General features: G+C 45.1%; 1 protein-coding gene across 23 annotated transcripts in view; it reads right to left on the bottom strand.

Moving 5' to 3' along the window:
- Positions 1-19,873, bottom strand: part of DOCK9 (dedicator of cytokinesis 9) — a 211,915-nt gene that overhangs the window by 138,788 nt on the left and 53,254 nt on the right. For all 23 annotated transcript variants that reach the window (XR_014303301.1, XR_014303302.1, XM_082700809.1 and 20 more), the window contains exon 2: positions 13,820-13,936. Coding sequence is in view for 21 of the 23 variants with exons in the window: in XM_082700809.1 (XP_082556935.1) it covers positions 13,820-13,936 (117 nt within the window). In the remaining 2 variants the exon portion in view is untranslated. The remainder of the gene's footprint in view (positions 1-13,819; positions 13,937-19,873) is intronic.

The following is a 19,873-nucleotide window of genomic DNA, read 5'->3' on the forward strand; positions in this document are numbered from 1 at the left end:
GTTTCAAACCGCAAGAAATGTGAGGTGAATAATTTAATTCAACTTTCTATGGAAGAATCTGAGGACTGATATTGGAAAGGGGTTTGAACGCGGAGCCAGGAAACCTGAGTTCTCAAGTGAGCGTGGCCTCTAATGAGCTGTGTGATCTTGAAGGAAAGTTTTAACTGTCCACATCTATAATACAGAGAGTTTTCTAAGGATCTCCAGGCTTCCTGTGTAATTTAAAAATTCCACAGTTCTGTGAACATGGAATTCTAAGTCTATCTCTCTCAAATGGACTATCTGAGTGCTATGAGGTGCTTTGAGAGAGACTAAAAGACATCCAAAAAAAAGAAGACACATACTAGGTCTGCTTTGACTGATTACCCCATTTGTTTTTTTTTTTTAGGAAAGGAAAGGAATGTTTTTTGGATTTGAGGGAGAGAAGAGTCGCTTTGTAGACTTAAATAAATGTAGGGTGAGTGGTAACAGACGTGCTTTCGTGTCATTGTTTCTTTACTGTTCTAACCCTCTCAACCCATACTTGGTATGGGGCATTTTATTAATCACTTTACAATGGGCATTAAAACTGTAACAAAACAACCGTCTTAATTCCTAGAGGGAAGCATGCATAGCCACTGCTGTTTAAAATATCCTATTTTATAAGATTTTAATTAAAAGACTGAGACAAAAGGCCCACCCTTCCCCCCGGGGGCTGTAAGAACAATGAGGGAGAGTCAGGATCCCAGAGAGGTGGGTGGGCTGCCTGGGAGCCAGCTGAACACAGCCGCAGCCATCAGAGACATCTCTCCATCTCTCCTGTTCAAAGGAGCCCCGGGCTGGGAGTGTCCTCCCTGAGACGGAAAAACAAACATCCCAGGCAGGGAGGGCAGGCCTTGAAACAGGAAGAGAGGGCTCCGCAAGCGTTCTACGTTCTACACGGAGCAGCTCTGAAGAGAGGGGAGGCGGCTGTGCAGCAGCTGAGACACTGAGCTACAACAGGTGAAGAAGGTCTTCTGGAGGCGGTGACCGCTCAGTTAGGCACGTGGCTGCGGAATGTGGAAGAGTGAGGGAAATGTCCTCGGTGCCACCAGACCCCTAAGATGGGCTCTGAGGCCTGCGGAGGGCCTGAGGTCGGAGAAGAGGGCCCAAGATGCCCGTGGCTGGCTGGACAGGGATGCCCACCAGGTCCCAGGGCAAGGGTCAGCTCCCACCTACCCTGAAGCAGAAGTGTCGACACCCTCTGCTAAGCGGTCTATCCCCACCCTGTAATTCCATACAGACCATCCTGCATGTGTGTTCATTTTTGTGTTTGTTTTAATTCGCGTAGTAGAACTGCCTTCAGACTTTAGAGGGCTCGGTGTGCTTCCAGAGAAAGAGTACTTGGATCTTTCAGGAGAACCACCACCTTGGGGTATGGCAGGAGGGGACCAGCATTCAGTGAGGGGAGGAAGTAGATGCTGCCAGAAATCAAAGCCCAGGCGGTTGAGGGAAGACAGCTCTTGGGGCTGGCGTCCCTCAGCCTGGCCCACCTCCGTTACTAAGCAAGCAAACCCTGGGCTGAATTTATATTGTGCTCCGCTGGGCCAGATGGACAGAGTCCACTCCAGTGTTCTAAAGTTATCTTGGATTTTCGACTATTCCCTGTTGGGCAGCTCTCAACACCTCCTTCCTTTCGTCTCTAGGCCTGAGCCAAACTGCAGGGAACCTCACGTGTCTGTGGAGCTAGTCCCCTTATAGCATGTGCTGGACCCCGGCCTTGCTTGCCTTTGTCTTTGCCCGAAACATTACTACAAGAAACTCTGGGGACTCAACTGTGACTTCTCGAGCACAGCATGGTGGAACCTTTCCAAACGTTTGGCAATGGCATTCGTTCCAGAACAGCTGACTTGCTTTGGGAGGATTCAGTCCCAAGCCAGGCTGGAAACTGGCTGTTTCCCACATCTCCTTGCGGAGATCACGTCTTGGAGACTGACCCACAGGGTTCTATTAACATCAGAAGATCCCACTTCCGGTGTCCTGAGAGCTCTCCGTGTCGAATTCAGTAATAATTACAAAAATGGACAAGGCATGGGACAGGATACAGGTCTAGAGAAGGAATCCCACTTAGGTTTCTGGAGGGGTTTTACAAAAAATAACTCTCAAGGAACCTGTTAAAGCCACGCTGGCAGCCACCTGTCCCGCACAGCAACTCCTCCTCGGCCCCTACGAGCTCCCCCAGGCTTCCACACCCAGGCTCCCCTCCCGCACCGGCCTCTTCTGTTTGCTCAGAGTCTGCCCTGTGTGACATCACTGACTTTCCTTGCTGGGCGTCCCCATGCTCCTGCGTGCGGCCCAGAGTGGCACCCACGCTGGTATGCCCAGCTCCTCTCTTTCGTCCCTCTTACCTCTTCTCTGCCAGTCATCTCTAAAAGTTTCATCTGCGAGCATCAGGCCTCAGCTTAAATCCTTTCCATGACTCCTCATTTCCACCAGAAATGAGCCCACAGTCCAAGCTCCTTACCACAACCAAAGACCTTGGCTAAGCAGCGCTAATGACTTTTCTGGACTCCCCTGGCTGTCTTCAGCCCCCCAGCACATGGGGACTTAGGACTCCCTCATGCACCAGGCCATCCACCTGACTGCTGGGCCGCTGGCACCACCCATGTCCCCAACCAGCCGCGAGACCTGCCGACTCTCCTGCTTGTCTTTGCTTTTCCAACACCCAGCAGAACATAGGGCACAACATAAATGTTTGTTGAGTGAATGGGCGGCTGAGATTTTAAAATGTGGATGCTTTCACTCAACTGTAAGATCACTCAGGGTTCCAGATGAGACAGTGTCTCAGAGCTGGTGAGCCTTCAGGTAGCCTCTGTCACCACATCATGTCCTGCTTCCTAAAATGTCACATGCATTTATAGGTGTCAGTAGACCTTTGAGAGTCATAACAATTTCATTCTGCTAACACCCCAAATCATACATTACATAGCTTTCCAAATGCAGTAAACTATAAATAAGCTCATGTTCACAGCCCTTCATAACCAGACTCATCAATTAAGTTCAGTTTTTAGAGATTTTGTTTGGTTTATGTTGGGTTTGGTGTTACAACAAAGCTTGGTTTTAGTCACTCTTAAATACCACTTCACAAGAGAAAACAGCATGGGGGGCGATGTCCAGAAAACGAGGAGTAGCCTTTGGTCATTTGGGGGACAAGTGGCAGGTCCAGCTTCCCCAAAATCTGCTCCACATCACATGACTTTGCAAATCCCCAGAAATGAACGGCTGTTCCCTTGAGAGGAAGGAGGCTGCTTCCTAGGCCCTCAGCTCCCTCCCTGCCAACTGAGGGACATCAGCCAGGGCTACAAAGAGCTTTCTTGCATGGAGTGTTGCTTATGCTTCTTGCACATCTACGAGAACCCAAATTTTAGGGCAAATGTTATCTCTGAACTATAAATTAAGAAAATAATAAACTTAAAGGCATCCAGTGAGTTTTAAGAAGGCTTCTCACTTACCCCAACACCCAGATTAGTAACTCACTTACCCCAACACCCAGATTAGTAACAGAGAGACCAGGGCCTAAACTTCTGGCCAAGAGAATTGATTCTGACTAAATCTTGGGTCTAGAGCGCCTATTTTCCCTCTGATTGATTTACGTTCCATCTGGTAACAAAACCTTGAAGAAGATATAAGCAAGCACAGTTTCTTTTTTTTTTTTTTAAGATTTTATTTATTTATTTGACAGAGAGAGATCACAGTAGACAGAGAGGCAGGCAGAGAGAGAGAGAGAGGGAAGCAGGCTCCCTGCTGAGCAGAGAGCCCGATGCGGGACTCGATCCCAGGACCCTGAGATCATGACCTGAGCTGAAGGCAGCGGCTTAACCCACTGAGCCACCCAGGCACCCAGCACAGTTTCTTTTGTTTTCTACTTATCTGCATGTGGCTCCATATGTCTTTCTCTAGAATGTAATTTCAGTTGCCAAAAAGACCACACCTAGCATGGTGAATACGCTTCGTGTTACACCATGGCCATTATTGACATATTCCAACTTCCTGCTGAGCTTTCCTCCCAGGAAGGCTCACTCCCTCAGGTTCTCCTCAACACTCAGGAGCAGTTTCAGTCACACACCAAGGGCAACTGCCCTCAAATCCCTCCACGCATTTGCCGGCATCACCACCACCACACTGGTCTTCCCAGACCATCGGGCCTCAGCACATCAGTTCCTGGGAGAACATCCGAAGTCTTATTTTAAACACGGCGGAGCTGAGACTCTGCTCCGCTGACAAAATGCTAAGCAGATGGGAAGTCCTGACTTGAGGACCTCTGGCATCAGGGGACTTGACTGAACCTCCTTCCTCTGTCCTCTCTGGATCTCACGCACACAGTCAGCACGCACACTCAGGTCACGGTCGGACACTCCGAGCAGGATGCACTCTGCCAGGCGGCCCTGGCAGGAAGAGGCAGAGCAATGCACACAGCAGGAACCTTTCAGGTTGCAGCAACCACAGAGATTCTGGACTTACTAATACATTCAATGACATCTGGTGATTCTGAAGCCAAAACCTAGATTTTCTCTTTAAGGACTCTGTGTTCTTGTTTTTGCATGTAATCCTACCGTGTCTCCTTGCTTCTACTCCCCTGGTCTGCCACCTTGAGACAGTTTTATAGTTACGAACAATTATAAAGATTGACTGGATAGTCAATGAATGGAGAGACACAGTAGAAATAAATCTCCATGTGCTTACATGGTCTTAAGATACTACCTTCGCTTAGAACTTCGTCTATGCATGTCTGTTGTTCATATTTAATAACCTAAGACAAATACATTAATCGCATACAAAAAACTGTCCTCCTACCCCTCAGTGCTTACAAGGATGGTCTGTGCTTATACCTTTTTACCAACTGTGGGACATTTACCATTCTCTCTGACCTATTTAAAATGTGAGCTAAACATTATTTTTTCTAAAAAAGCAAAGAAAAAGACCTGAGGAAGGGAGGGAGGGAGAGAGGGAGTGCGGCCTGAGGCAGGGAGCACATGCATACAGTGCTGGACTATGAGATCTATCCAGTATCTTTTACTCAACATGAGAGAATCAAATCTTAGATTCATCGATGCAGGTGATTGTGTGTGTGTGTATCCTATTTCATCTAGTTATTGATGTAGTTAATCTCAACTCCCTACTTGATCGTAAGTTTTCCTCAGCAGCGTGCAGTATTTCTTTCTTTTTTAAGATTTTATTTATCTATTTGAGAGAGAGAGCAAGTCCAAGGTGCGGGGGCCACGGGCAGAGGGAGAGGGGGAAGCAGACTCCCTGCTGAGCAGAGAGCCCAACATGGGGTGTGATCCCAGGACCCCAAGATCATGACCTGAACTTAACTGACTGAGTGACCCACATGTCCCACTGTGCAGTATTTCTAATAAAAATCGTGTAATAATACAGATCTGCCTTAATGAAAAAAGGCTACTTCCCTTCCCTACCCTTCCCTGTGATCTGTGCTGCCTAGCAAAGTCCCCCTGTGTGATGCAAACACGAAAACGGCCCTTCTCCAAGGGCTACTTTATATGCCTCCAACTTTATGTCCAAGTCAAGCATTTCTACTCATTCATCCATGAGGTTTTCAGCCCAACATCCACCTCTAGGGCCTCCGCACGCGGCCAACAGTCCACAGAAGGCCATGTCAGGACCTCAAGCGCCTCAGTCTGGGGCCCGCTGCTACCCCCCACCCCCACACACCATCTTGCCACTACAACCCCCATCCCTGTTTTCTATTCTCAGTTCTCCAGTACCGACATTCCCAAGAAGGCTGTTTTCACCAAAATGTTAGGTGGAAGGGCCCACTCTTGGTTGGTGATTCCTACCTTCTCATTTTCTCTCTCTCCCTCTCACTCATTCATCCCACTCAGCAAGTATTAGTGAATTCCTGCCCTGTGCCATGTGTTTCCAGGTGCCTGGAAACATCAGTGCCCCAGACCAAGACCCCTGCCCCACAGAGCTCCCAATTAAACCGGTAAGTACGCTGGAGGTGGATAAGCAATGTGGTGAGAGAAAAATGAGACGTAAATGGGACCAGGAAGGCCAGAGGGGGTCGGGCAGCAAGGCAGCGGGCAAGGACCTCACTAAGAAGGTAAGGATTTGGCAAAAGGCTTGCAGGAGGTGGGAGACAGCTGGGTAAAAAATTCACGGAAAGAATTCAAGGAAAAGCCTGAGGAAGGGCCCTAAGGCAGGAGATGGCCCGGAGGGAAGGAGGAGTCCTGCAGAGACCAGTGTGGCTACAGTTGAGAGCAGGAAGACAGTCAGGGAGGTTGTGATAAGGTCTTCACAGAGGTCATAAGGTCTTCACCGAAGGGCTCTGAACACAGGGGTGATACCATCTGACCTTTTAAACTTATTTTAAACTTTTAAACTACCTTTTAAACTTATTTTTAAACAATTACTCTGGCTACTCTATTAGAATAAACTGAAAGGCATCCAGAATAGGATCCAGAAGACTTGATAGGAGGCTCCTGCATTAACCACAGCATGACATGAAAGGGTGAGGGCTGTGGCCACGGTTACAGCAGCGGAGGAATTAATCAATCTATGACTCTTAACTGTCACCCCCTCTTCATCCTATTCTCTAGCTTTCCAAACCCTTCTCACAGCACCCCGCCAATGAGCCAGCCAGTCACTAGTCCCTCAGCCCAATCCACTCTAAATTTCTCAATAGCCAATCCTCTCACCGTTCAGAGATGGAACCCCAAAGACTGTCAGTTCCATCCCCAAGATCCCCCAAAGAGCCCTGTTTCTTTTTTCTTTTCTTTTTTTAAATTTTATTTATGGGGCACCGCGTGGTTCAGTGGGTTAAGCGTCTGCCTTCAGCTCAGGCCATGATCTCTGGGTCTGGGGATTGAGCCCTGCATCAGGTCCCTGCTAGGCAGGGAGCCTGCTTCTCCCTCTCCCTCTGCTGCTCCCCCTGCTTGTGCTCTCTTGCTCTATCCAATAAATGAATAAAATCTATTTTTTAAAAATTATGTATTAATTTATGAGAGAGAGCTTGGGGAGGGGGATGCAGAGGAGGAGGGAGAGGAAAAGACTCTCCAGCAGACTTCCCACTGGGCGTGGAGCCTGATGCAGGGCTCACTCTCATGACCCTGGGATCATGACATGAGCTGAAACCAAGAATCAGACGCTTAACTGAGCCCACCCAGGTGCCCCCGAAAAGAGCCTGTTTCAAACCACATCCCTGTAACACTGGCATCTTTCATGTCTTCCCCATTCCTGGATTTCCCTTCTTAGTTCATTCTCTCATTTTCCCAATCCTGTTAAAGCCTCTTGTTCTTACTCTGAGCCACAATGATGCCTTCTCTCTACTACCATGTAATACTAACCACTGTACCCACCTGCTCACAGCAGCCCTGGCCAGAAACTATCTTCACTAGTCAAGACATCCTCGGTATCAACTCCCCCAGCCCATCAGGGGGAGCACGAGACTGTTTGCCCTTTCTGCCTATCCTCTTCCAAGTCCTCTCACTGTCTTCCAGGACCCTGAAGTTTCCTGGCTCTTTCCCAGCTGTCTGTCTTTGGTCCCTACCTCCCTCCTTCCTCAGTGAAAGGTACACCCAAGATCCAGTCCCCATGGAGGTACCCCCATGCTCTAGGCCTCCGGGCCACTGGCTCACACTGCTATGGGTGAGTCCAGTTCAATAACCCCTGCCCCTCTCTCAGACTGAACTTCTGCATTTCCAACCACTTCAAGGATTCTCAGCACCTGGATGTCCCACCATCTCCAACTTAATAGGATAAACTCCCATAAGACTCAATCTCTCTCATGCTAATAGTCACATTCTCCTTCTTATTAGAAACCTTAGGTCATTATCTCTTCTAAATTTTGAGCAATTTGAAAGCAAGAGCCGGGTCTCCTGTTCTAAGCAACTCACAAGGCTGCACCCCATTGCACAAGGATTAAAACTATCAATTACAAGCTAAACAAATATACTTTTCAATTCAACTGATCAGTTCCATCCAAAATATAAGCTTTTAAGACATATTTGATCATAAAAATATGATCTATCCCAGTTTTCTGTAAAAGTCATTACTTAAACTAGAATTAAAATTCTCATGTCCTGAAGGTCTGGCCAATTTCAATTTCGAAATATTATTTATCCAGATTTTATTCAGGTGGGTTCAGTCCTAGACATGAACTAATATCCCAGAAACCACAATGTTCACAGAAAGTTACACTGTTGGCCACTGAATTCCCTCTGATAAAAATTTCGAGGAATTTATCAAAAGAACATTTTTCAATAAAAAGCTCAAAACAAAGTACTGAGGTTATTTTTTTGGCAGCATGTAATAAAAAGTGAGGACAAAACAGTGTGGAAAGAATTTTTTTCTTTTCAAAAGGACAGATGGGAAATGAGATCAGGGACTTCCAGGCCCTTTGTAAGCAGCAGGGCCTGGCTTCCTTTTCAGGTCACTGGTTTGTAGATCACTATCAGTCTCATGTTAAGTAGAAGAGGAAAAGAAACAGGGGGAAAATAAAAATCAGGATGTTATTTAAAGGGAAATGGATTAACCACATTTTTCTATACAATGCTGAGAACGCTCTAGGATTCTCCTGTATCTAAACACTGCCAAAAATGAAAATTTCTAGGATTGCCCATTCCTAATAATCTTTCCTTGGTACGCCTGTCTTTCCTTTTAAATTCTCTTACTAGGGAACATGATGATACTAAACCATGAAATATGCATTAAGAACACTGGAGAAATTACTCTTCACCCTGACTTGGGATAACTTTAAGGATACAGCCATTTCACATCCATGGAGCACAGAAATCCTGCAACCACATGCTCCCCCCCCCATTGTGGTAAAATGTCCATAATATTAAGTTTGCCATTTAAGCCATGTTTAAGTGTACAGTCCAGGAGCCTTCAGCCTGTGCTGAAGCCATCACGACCATCCACCCACAGAACTCTTATCATCCTGCAAAACCGAAACTCTGTACCTATCGAACACTAACGCCCCATTCCCCCGGCGCCTGACCACCACCATTCTACTTCCTGTCTCCATAAATGTAACTAATCTAAGTACCTCTTCTAAGGGACTCATACAAAATTTGTCCTTTCTGAATGTCACATTTCACTTAGCATAATATGCTCAAGGCTCATCCACGTTGTGGTCCATGGCAGAATTTCCTTCCCTTTGAAGGCTGAAAAACATCCCATTTTATGGAAAGACCACATCTGGTTTACCCATTCATCCACTGGTGCATACTGGGGTTGCTTCTGTCTTTTGGCTGTTGTGACTAACACTGCCATGAACACGGGGCACACGTGTCTCTAAGTCTCTGCTTTCGACTCCTTTAGGGACATTTCTGGGAGTGAAACATGATACGCTCTTTTCTATTCTTCCACACAAATTCTATCCTTGTTAGTTTATATCACACACCAAACACTAGTTTATGTGATATATACATGGTATCCATAAACTGCCACCAGCATCGTTTCTGACTAATTACTACCTTTCCCATATTCTACCACTTCACACAGCTGCGCACAAATTAGTAAGCAATGTAACAAATCAGGGACAAGGGTACATGGTACACGGAGCTCCAAGGCAAGTACAGATTCAGCGGAGTGATGGCAACAGTTAAGTCAGTCAAATCGTGGGGCACGTGGGTGGCTCAGTCCGTTAAGCATCTGACTTCAGCTCAGGTCATGATCTCAGAGTCCTGGGATCGAGCCCTGCCTTGGGCTCCCAAAGCAGGGAGCCTGCTTCTCCCTCAGTTCTTCCCCCTACTTTTCTCTCTATACTCTTCTCTCTCTTCTACTCCTATCACTCAAATAAACAAGTTTAAAAAAAAAAAATCTTAAAAAAAATAATAACATCAAGCCACCAGCATGTCAGTAAAGGACTTCCACCTGAAAGAGAACTGTGATTAGAAGTCAATGGCCAGACCCACATCCGGCTCTATGTGTCTGACGAGAAAGGGAGCAATCCTGGACATTATTTTCAGTCATGCATACATGTGTCATTTCTTCAATAAGAGTCAACTTCCATTTCTTGATCTAAAACATTCTAACAGTAAAGAGATTAGGTGGGTGTGAGGTGGGTGGGAGAACAGAGATTCACACACACGCGCGCACACACACACACACACAGCCTGAACCTTCATCCTGGCCACAGCACAGGTGGTGACCCAGGACCACAAAAGGCCTAAGAAACTGTTAGGGAAAAGCCCAAGACAAGGTACTTAGATGTAAATGTAAAACCTTAAATTAGATATAAGTTACATCTAATAACTTACTACTTACAGTGTGAACAGTAAGTATTAAAGGGATTAAGAGAATGGGGGGAAAAAATCACTGTGAACTTGAACATCTTCAGAGGACATGGGATGTGAAGTGGCCTCAGAAGGGTAAGAAGATTCTAAAAAGATGGAAGAGAAAAGAAGGTATCGCCAACAAGGAGAACCATGAAGGCAACACAGAGACAGAAGAGAACAGACCCCAAAGCATGGGGCTGATTCTGAAAAAGGAGTGCAGTCAGCCAGTGAGGGGTGCAGGAGCCGCACACCCCTGCCCCTCACCCGGGGCCGATAAAACTCAACTTCATAAATATTCTGAGTGTGAGAACTATCCTTCTGCCTTTTTTTAAATCCATAGTGACTCCATGACTCTCAGGTTATTTTGTCAGTTTATTTATTTTTTCTATTTTATTTATTTATGTGACATGGAGGACGTGCACTCAAGCAGGGGGAGCAGCAGAGGGAGAAGCAGGCTCCCAGCGGATGCAAACCCCCATCCCAGGACCCTGGGATCATGACCTGAGCCGAAGGCTGATGCTTAACCAACTGAGCCACCCAGGTGCCTGTCGGTTTCTTTTAAACTCTCTTCTCCCACCTCTCAGCAAATACATTTGACCAAAAAAATTTTCTGTACATAAGACTAGTGTTCAGAGAACACAGGTGTCCTTGAAAGCTGATCGCTATCAGGGCGCCTAGATGGCGCAGTCAGTTAAGCATCCAGCCGTGGTCTGGGCTCAGGTTGTGATCTCAGGGTTGTGAGATCGAACCAGGCATCAGGCACCACACTTGCAGGATTCTGCTTCAGACTCTCCTCCCCCTAAAATATATGAATAAATCTTAAGGAAAAAAAAAAACCCTGACCAAGATTAACGTATGTCCTGCTCTAAAAGTGTACAATTGTTTCATCACTATCCATACTGCGAATGCACTGACAGAGCTTTGCACAAAGTTCTATTATTTTAACAGCTAACTAATACTGTTTAACTAGTAAGCATGATCCTGCAAATTAACCCCCAGCGTGCATTTTGCTCACAATTTGACCCACTTCCGAACCATCTTGCTGGTTTTTTTCCATATGAAGTACTTTTCCCTGATCTAATTCTTCCCTTGCCTCTAATAATAGAAGGAATTCTATTCTGCCTAAAAATAGAGGGACAGAGGGAATCTGTGACACTTCTAAGACATTTTGCTCATTGAGCTAAGTGGACAGTTATTAAAATCACCAAGACAATCTAACAAGAAAGCACAGTGTAAATGGCCTTGCCTAGAATATAGCAATCTCCAGGAAAACACATAACAGCCTCCAAATTTAAATAGAGCCCATCGTAATTGCTGTGAGGGGGATCAAAGCTGAAATTCAAGCTCCTCAATCTTTGGGAAAAACTTCCCGAAAACAGAAAATAACCCTTATTCAATCTTGGCCAGCAAAATGTCAGTGAGTTCTTTGCCTTTCCTAGAAATTTTATGCCTGGTATCTCCACGGAAATCATTACAAGCAAAAGGGACAAAAGAGTTTTTCTCAGAGTTTCAATCATCTGGTTCTACAACTGCTTAAACACCCAGGTTCCTTGTCCCTGGAGTAAAAGATGATACTGAATTAACTGTATCTTGTTTCTTTGGTTTGTTTGCATCGTGAGTAATTTTATCTCGGGCTGCAAACACAACTTTGCATTCTAGGTTGCAAACACTGGGATAACTTTATTACTCATACCAAGAAGAATACATATACTTCATGCTCAGAGAAACTTGAGATAACCTTTAGTTTCCTCGGAGCACACTACAGGAAACATGTGTCAACATGAAGCCTAATTTGTAATCATCTGATTTAACTTCTCATGCTGATAAACTTATTGCCAAAATCACGGGCAAAAGAAATAATTCTGAGGCTTCCATTTATGTTTTAGGTGAGTAGTCTACTATGCAATGACATTTTCAAAAACATCGTATTTTGAGGCATGATCTGAAACCACTTATCAGTGGAAGGTACTTGGGCAGCAGAGTCACACTCAGGGCCAATGCCACTTCCACAGCATTCCTTATTTTTCAGGAAGGAATGAAAGAATAATCATTTTCTTCACATGTACCTCTTAGAAGTCTTAAAAAAAAGTGAACATTTGTGAGAATTCCCAGCTTTGTTGTAAACTGGTAGAAATTGGGAAACTGGTGGGAAAAAAAAACTTCAAAGAATATAACTTAACAATTGTTATCAACATGGAAGTTTCTAAAGACAATGCAGTAGGCACAGAACTGTATGTGGTAGGTTATGTTTAAGGCATTGGGATTAAAAGAAAGTGGTGGGGGGAATGCTTTTAACATCAGGTATTTCAACAGCATCTATTCTGTTTTGTTTTAGAAGTAGGTAGTCTTTTTATTTTATTTTTTAATTTACTTTCATTTTTATTTTTAAGTAGGTTCCACACCCAGTGTGGAGCCCAAACCAGGGCTTGAACTCATGACCCGGAGATCAGGACCTGAGCTAGATCAACAGTTGGAGGCTCAACCGACTGTACCACCCTGGTGCTCCCATAACACTTTTCAAATTAACCCACAAAGAGTGAAGCTTTAAAAAAAAAAAAAAAAAAAAGACAGCTCAATTCAGAGGAAACAGGGCATTGGATGATAACAGCACCAGGTAAAGAAGCTTCGAGGCAGATAAGAAGCACACAATGAGGCAGGTCCCAGAGAGCAAGGAGAGTAACCTAAACCTGCACACAGCCCACAAGTGACCGCAGGCAGCCAGGCCTCTAACACCACTGGGATCCTACTATCCCTCCTCACTGGCCTCACAGCTCTTGTGGGTGGCTCAGCCACAGGGCTCTCACGACCTGAAACCTGAAGCAACAATCTTCAGAGCAGCTCCCAGCAGGAGGTGGGCCAGTCTGCTGGAAGCCTCCCCCCACACCCCGAGATCCAAGGAACACCACGTGTCGCTCACCAGAGAGGCAGATGTCAGAACATTCCTGGTTACCCCCAAGCCCTTCCCTGGGAGCCCACATGCCATTCAGGGGTTCTCTCGTGGTGGCTTCCCAAAATGTGACCCTAAAAGGACGCACGACAAATTCCTCCAGTGCTCCCCAGCAAATGCTCTCCTTAGCACTGAGGCACGGGCAGAAACCGTAAATCTCTCTTCAAAGCTCATAAGACACACGAGGTGCTTGCGTCCATTAAATCCGCCCAGAGTATAGCACTTTTATTAAAAGTATAACACATACAAAAAATACTTATGTCCTACATGTAATACATGCATGTGTGTATGTATGCATATGCATGTATTTGCCTATATGCATATATAAACATATATACCACATATTCATATCTGTACGTATTTATATGCAAAAATAATACCATTTTTAAAAATCAACCCATAAAGGAATGCATGGAAAAACGTAACAATATAACTTCTCTCTCTTTTTTTTTATAACTTCTCTCTCTCTCTTTTTTTTTAACTTCTCTCTCTTAAATAACATCTTTATCTTTTAAAAATCCTAAAATTAAATAATCAAATAATAAATCAGTAGATTAAAAACAATTATTTGTAAAGACCAACCACATGGCTCTATTTGAAAGTTAACTACCTGAAAATCATCATAAGGGAAGAGCAGCATCTCCCTTAAACAATCATTCAGGATCTGTGTCTTCTTCTGGACGATGACATTTTCATAGTCGAGTGGTTCAATCAGCTTTGGCTTCGCCTAAAAGTTTAAAAAAAAAAAAAGTAATTGAAACATTCTTATAGATAAATGATTAAAGAACTTTGTACTATTTTTGCATTTTCCAACTTTTCTTCAGTGACATTATGTCAATTTTGCTACAAGGAGAATCAGAAACAAGACAGAAAAGTTATTTTCGAAAGAACAGAAGACGCTTCCTGGTACTCTGTCTACAATTCTGCTTTATTAGTTACAAAAGCACAAAGGAGGCTATGAAGTCTGGTAGAACATCCAGTCGTGTCCTGGGTCACCCCTGGCTAGGTCAGTCCCCATCCAAGCCTCGGGCTCTTCCAGAACTGCCCTGTGTAGACGTCCAACTGTGGGCTGGCAGTGAGGGCTGGATGCCAACAGTGGCACCCTTCTTGGCCCAGGATTAAAGCATCCACAGGGCTCACTATTTCATATAAGACTCCACAGAACTCTTCTCACAGTATCAAAATATCTCCCTGTCTCGTGAAATGTCTACATACTCATTATATAATACTGAAACACACAAAAACGTGAGCTATGAGGGGTGAGAGGATGGTATCACCTAAACCAGAGCTTGTGCGTGAACCTGAGCAGGTAGGAACGACCATCCTTACCATGCACTGAGAAGTTAGAGGCAACAAGCAAGCGGGAAAAGAAATGAGAGAATATGCTTTGTTTGACTATTTCCAAAGTTAGCCTTCTCAGTAAAAATCTCTTCTGTCTATTGCCAGGCATTGCCATGGTGTTTACTGATCACTACCCACACGGAAGGCACTACATGGGCTACGTCAAGGAGAAAGCTATATCGCAGTATGACAAGTAATAAAGCGGGCACGCAAGTGCATGAGCATGCACACGCACACACACACATACACACAAGTTCTCAGAGGTAGCTAAGTCCACAATATCAATAGTTCCTACAAGATTATTTTTGAAACTATTAACAAAAATCATCTGATTGCATAATCTCAACATTTTATGTCTATTCAAATGACAATACAAATGAAACATATTAAAGACATCCGGTATGTGTCATCACATTGGGAATTGTGGCTGAGGCTGCTACGTGTTCCCTAAACCTCTTCTCTCCTTCTAGGTACAGCGGAACCACCTCTCCCAGCCTCCCCGGGGTTAGGCGTGGCCCTGTTTCTTGAGGCCAGTGGCAGGTGAGGGGAAGGAGTATGGCCACTGCCAAGCCTGGACCGTAAAAGTTCTCTGCCAGAGACTGAATGATGTATTCCTTCCAAAATTCGCACGCTGAAACCTAATCCCCAGTGTGATGGTTTTAGGAAGTGGGGGCTTTGGGAGGCAACTAAGTCATGAAAGTAGAGGCTTTATGAATTGATTAGTAATCTTATAAAACAGACCCCTGGGAACTCCCTTCTGCCGTGTGAGGACACTGTGAGGAGAAAGCCATCTACGAACCAGGAAGTGGGCTCTCTCCAGACCCCAAGTTGGCTGGTGCCTTGATCTTGACTTCCCAGCCTCTAGAACGGTGAGAAATAAATATGTTGTTTAATCATCAACCCCCCCCCCCCCCGGCTTGCTTATCTTCTATGCCAGCTGCCCTGAGTGACTGATATGGCCTCCCTCCCTTCTCCCCTCTGCCAGCATCATGTACAGGACTCAGGAGGCCTGAAGAGAGGATAAAGCCCCAAGAGAGAAGGAATCTGGACCCTGAACCACCAAACGGAAGGCTGCTTCCTGAAAACAGGTGCCAAAATATCCGTGAGCAGGAGCAAAAGCACCTACTGTGTTAACCACTGAGATTCTGGAGTTGTTTAAAGCGGTTGTCGGCTTACTCCACCTAACATACATACAAATGCCTATTTTAACTTCAATTGCCTGATTTAAAAGTAGACTCTACAAAGATGTTTGGACTTGCTAAAAAAAGAAATGCAATGACCAAACAAGGGCACTGTTATAATTTAGCAAAATATACATTTACGGACAGAAATAAAAATATACACAAAAAATTAAAGCTATCCTAATAGGAGTGTAATTTCTTCCTACAAGATATTCATAATGTTGAACGGTTTCTACATTCAGAAGATGTTCAAAAAAGAGAGAGACTAACACAAAGTGTTTTTAAAGAAAGAATTGCCACAGAAACCAATAAAAATACTCTCCAGAATACTTTAATTTGACTTAAATAATATGCTCTTTACTTCAGTTTGTTAAATTGCATGCAGTAATCAGTCCTTAAGTGTTTGTTGGCAGAATGGATTGATGTCCTGGTTAGCAACACTGTCTCTGGGAACCAGGACTATATTCCTAAGAAAACCCAAAGGTGATCATAGCTTTACACACTGACGGAGTTCTAGATAGCGACAGCTACACTTACATTAGAGAGAGGTCAGAGAGAGAGATCCATCCAGCAGGATGAGATGGACACTGCATTCTCCCCTATTCCATACGCTGTCCAGCACATGATGGTGACTAGGTAAGCTCCGAGGGGGTGACCTGGTCCTCTACACCAGAGGTGTCAGAGAGGTGCTGAAGGGACCTACTGAGAAAGGGTCTTTTCTAACCAATGACGTTTGGGAGTTTTTGCCTTGCTCCTACAGCACAGCTCTCTAGGTAGACTATTCTTGTATTCTTAGCGCAGGGGCGGGCAAACTCTCAGCAAAGAGCTGAGAGTAAATATCTCGGGCTTCACCAGCTTACTGTTTACTAAACTCTGAGCACAAAGGCAGCCACAGACAATAAATAAACAAATGGACAGAGTGGTGTTAAAACTTTACAGAAACAGGCCACAGCCAGATTCTACCCAAGAGTCACCGTTTGCCGATTTATGCTGTAGTTTCCTTTGCCCGTTAGTAATTAATCCCTTTTACCAATTTAATAATTCTTCATATTAATTTTCTGTTTCCAATTAACTGATATGTTTCCTGTCTCTGGGCTGATACAATACATGTACACGTTCTTTTTTTTTTTTTTTTTAATTTTCATTTGTTTATTTGACAGACAAAGATCACAAGTAGGCAGAGGCAGGCAGAGAGGGGGAAGTAGGCTCCCGGCAGAGCAGAGAGCCCGATGAGAGAGAGGCTCGATCCCAGGACCCTGAGACCATGACCTGAGCTGAAGGCAGAGGCTTTAACCCATTGAGCCACCCAGGCACCCCAAAGTGTACACGTTCTTAAATGTATTTAATGATTCTCTCTCACCATTTGACTAAACCTAGATTGTTTAAAAGATTTAATAAGTGAAAACTCTAAAAATATTCACAGGTCAGTTCTGCCTGTTTCTGATATGCTTTCGTTAACTGCATGGATTACTGTTTTCCCCTGACTGTATCTTGGAAGTAGCTAATGACACAATGTAAGGTTGTGGCTGTCAGGATTACCTTGCTTTGGGTGCCTCTGTGTAAGCTGGAAGGCTTCACACAGATGATCACACTTCATCCACTGGAAAATTAATTAAACAAGGAGGCTGCGTCACTGAGGGGACTCGACTGCCCTTGTGGCATCTCTAAGCCAACCAAAATCCAACTAGGGAATGCCTCAAGGTTACAAAATTATTCCTCCCTTTGCTTCTGCTCTTTCCCTCTGTTAAGTCTCTCCAAGCTCCTAACTGATCCTAACAACTTCCGGTTTGGTGCCACCTGACTTGAAATGATTTTTGTTCAAACTCTACCAATGCTTTAATACACCTCAGCTTATCTTTTAACATCACTTAGAGCCAGGATAAGGTAGAGGAATGGAAACATTATTCCGTGTTACTGAGGTAGATGACAAGTTGAGCGAGTAGCCGGAAGAGTCCAAGGTAACCTACAGACTGGGTCAGAACATGGCCTCTGTCACAGAGAACTCCTTCTCCAGGCCACCCTTTAACGAGTCTGTGTGCGCCAGCGCTCAAGCAGAGTAAATGTGGGGAGGGTTTCTAAGCCAACGTTCTGGTAAGGAATGATGGAGCCTGTAAACAGGAAAGCCCACAAGGTTGATTTCAGTATCAGGGAAATCTTCACGGAAGAATGTCATGTCTTGTTTGGTCTCAAGGACTGTGAAGATCTGACACATGGACAGATCCTTAGATCACTCACTGAGCCCTGACGGGGCAGCCGTATTCAGCAACGGCAGAACCACTGACCCCAAGGAAAAGGGGTCAACTAGGAGTGACTCACTTGTTACCTAAGAGCAAGACAAAAAGCTCTTGCTTCAAATACAAATAACAAGTCACCCGCACCATGCCTCACGTGGCCTTGGGAGGAGAAAGGGTGAGGATGGAGACCGGTGAGGGAACAGGAAAAGAGACAAGGTGGAGGTGGGGGAGGAAGAGACCAAAGGGGCCGACGCCCAGGGGTAGGACAGGCAGGAGCAGCAGAAGTGGAGGAAACACACCGGGAAGATAAAGACTGAAGCAGCAGCTACAAACAAAGGTCAGTGGGCCCGTGGGAAGTCATACCTCTGGGCCTACTCAACTGGGGGCTAAGGGCCTAACTGCCTATTTTCTACTCTTCTTTGAAAGGATGATTCACTGGTTACAGCTGTTCACTGTACTTCAGCATCACTGAGCTTTTCCAAGTGGTCACATGAGTGGGGAACAGCCCACTGGGGTAGGGAACTGACTGGCTTATAGCATCACTGGTGACAGGAATGACTAACAGCAAAATGAAATTAGCTAATTATCAGACTGCCAGTACCCCATTTCCTGCTTAGTAGAAAGAGGCTTAGGATAGATCTGGCTCATGGCCTTGGTTTTTAAAGCCATCAACACAATGAAGTTTAATCCTTCCCAGGATGACACAGGTACAGGAGCCAAGTTCTTGATTTTCTATGGTCAAAAGCAAGATTCTGAGCCCAGAATTACCCAAATCAACCCAGGACATAGACAGAGCTAATCCAGGGCCATCAGAATCACATTTTGAACACCTGAGAATACACTGGTTTGGACTTTAGCCAAAGATGCTGTGTTTCGCTAAGCACAATGGGGGTTTGGTCAGCTCTTGAGCCTGTGACATTCTGAACTTGTACGCAGCGTGATTATGTTGCTTCTGTAGCAAGGGAAAATTGTAAATCAATCTATGTATACAACTTCTTTAGCTTTTGTCCCCAATTTGGAAGTTAAATGTCCTCATTTATGAACATTTGCTTTTTAGGTTATTGTGAAATCAGACAGGGAGAGGACCATGGTACTCTCAGTTTCCAAAAGTCTCCAAGACTGGTTCTCAAAGTGGGGTCCCAGTAACAAGCAGCAGCACCCGAGAAGCTGATACAAAAGTAAACTGAATCAGAAACTCTACAGGTAGAACTTAGGTATCTGCGTTGGCACAAGCTCCCCCAGGGATTTTGATGTCCCAGGACCTGGGCTGGAATTTTAATATTCAGAGAGGGACAAGGAACAAGCCCAGGCCTGAGGTTTTTAACCTCATTAGGGTTACAGACCCCTCTGAGAACCTGGGCCCACTTTCCCCAAAATGTGTATACATATGATTTTCCAAAATTTTATACAGTTCTTGGGGAGGGCTGTCATTCCTTGGAGAGTAGCCACGGAGCGGAGCTGAGGACATTCTGGAGAGTGGGAGAGGGTGGCTTGTAAACATTAATTCAATATAGCAGGAGGTGCTGGCAGAAGTTAAATGCAGAGCTAAGGGAGGAGGCTGAGCCGACTGCCACCCATGGGCAGGGACATTTCCTCAGTTCAGCACCAAAGTGATGCCTCAATGTGCTGAAGAGTGAGAATTCTTCAGGTGGGCAAAGTTCTGAACTCCTTGACCCACGTGCAACTGTCCTGTGGAGGCTGCCATGCGGGTTCTCGCTGTATCTCTAACCCCTAGGCCCAGCACAGAAGCAATGGGGCCCCACTTGTGACACAGGCCTGCTCCTCCTGTCACTCACTCACACCTCTGCACCTGTCACCAGCCTACAGCCCTGTGGGCTGCCGCTGACAAATGTCCTATTTTAGCAGAATCCTTCCTCTAAACACTAATCTCCCACAGGCAAATATGCC

Source organism: Mustela nivalis (genome assembly GCF_964662115.1).
Source record: "Mustela nivalis genome assembly, chromosome: 15".
NCBI classification, from domain to species: Eukaryota; Metazoa; Chordata; class Mammalia; order Carnivora; family Mustelidae; genus Mustela; species Mustela nivalis.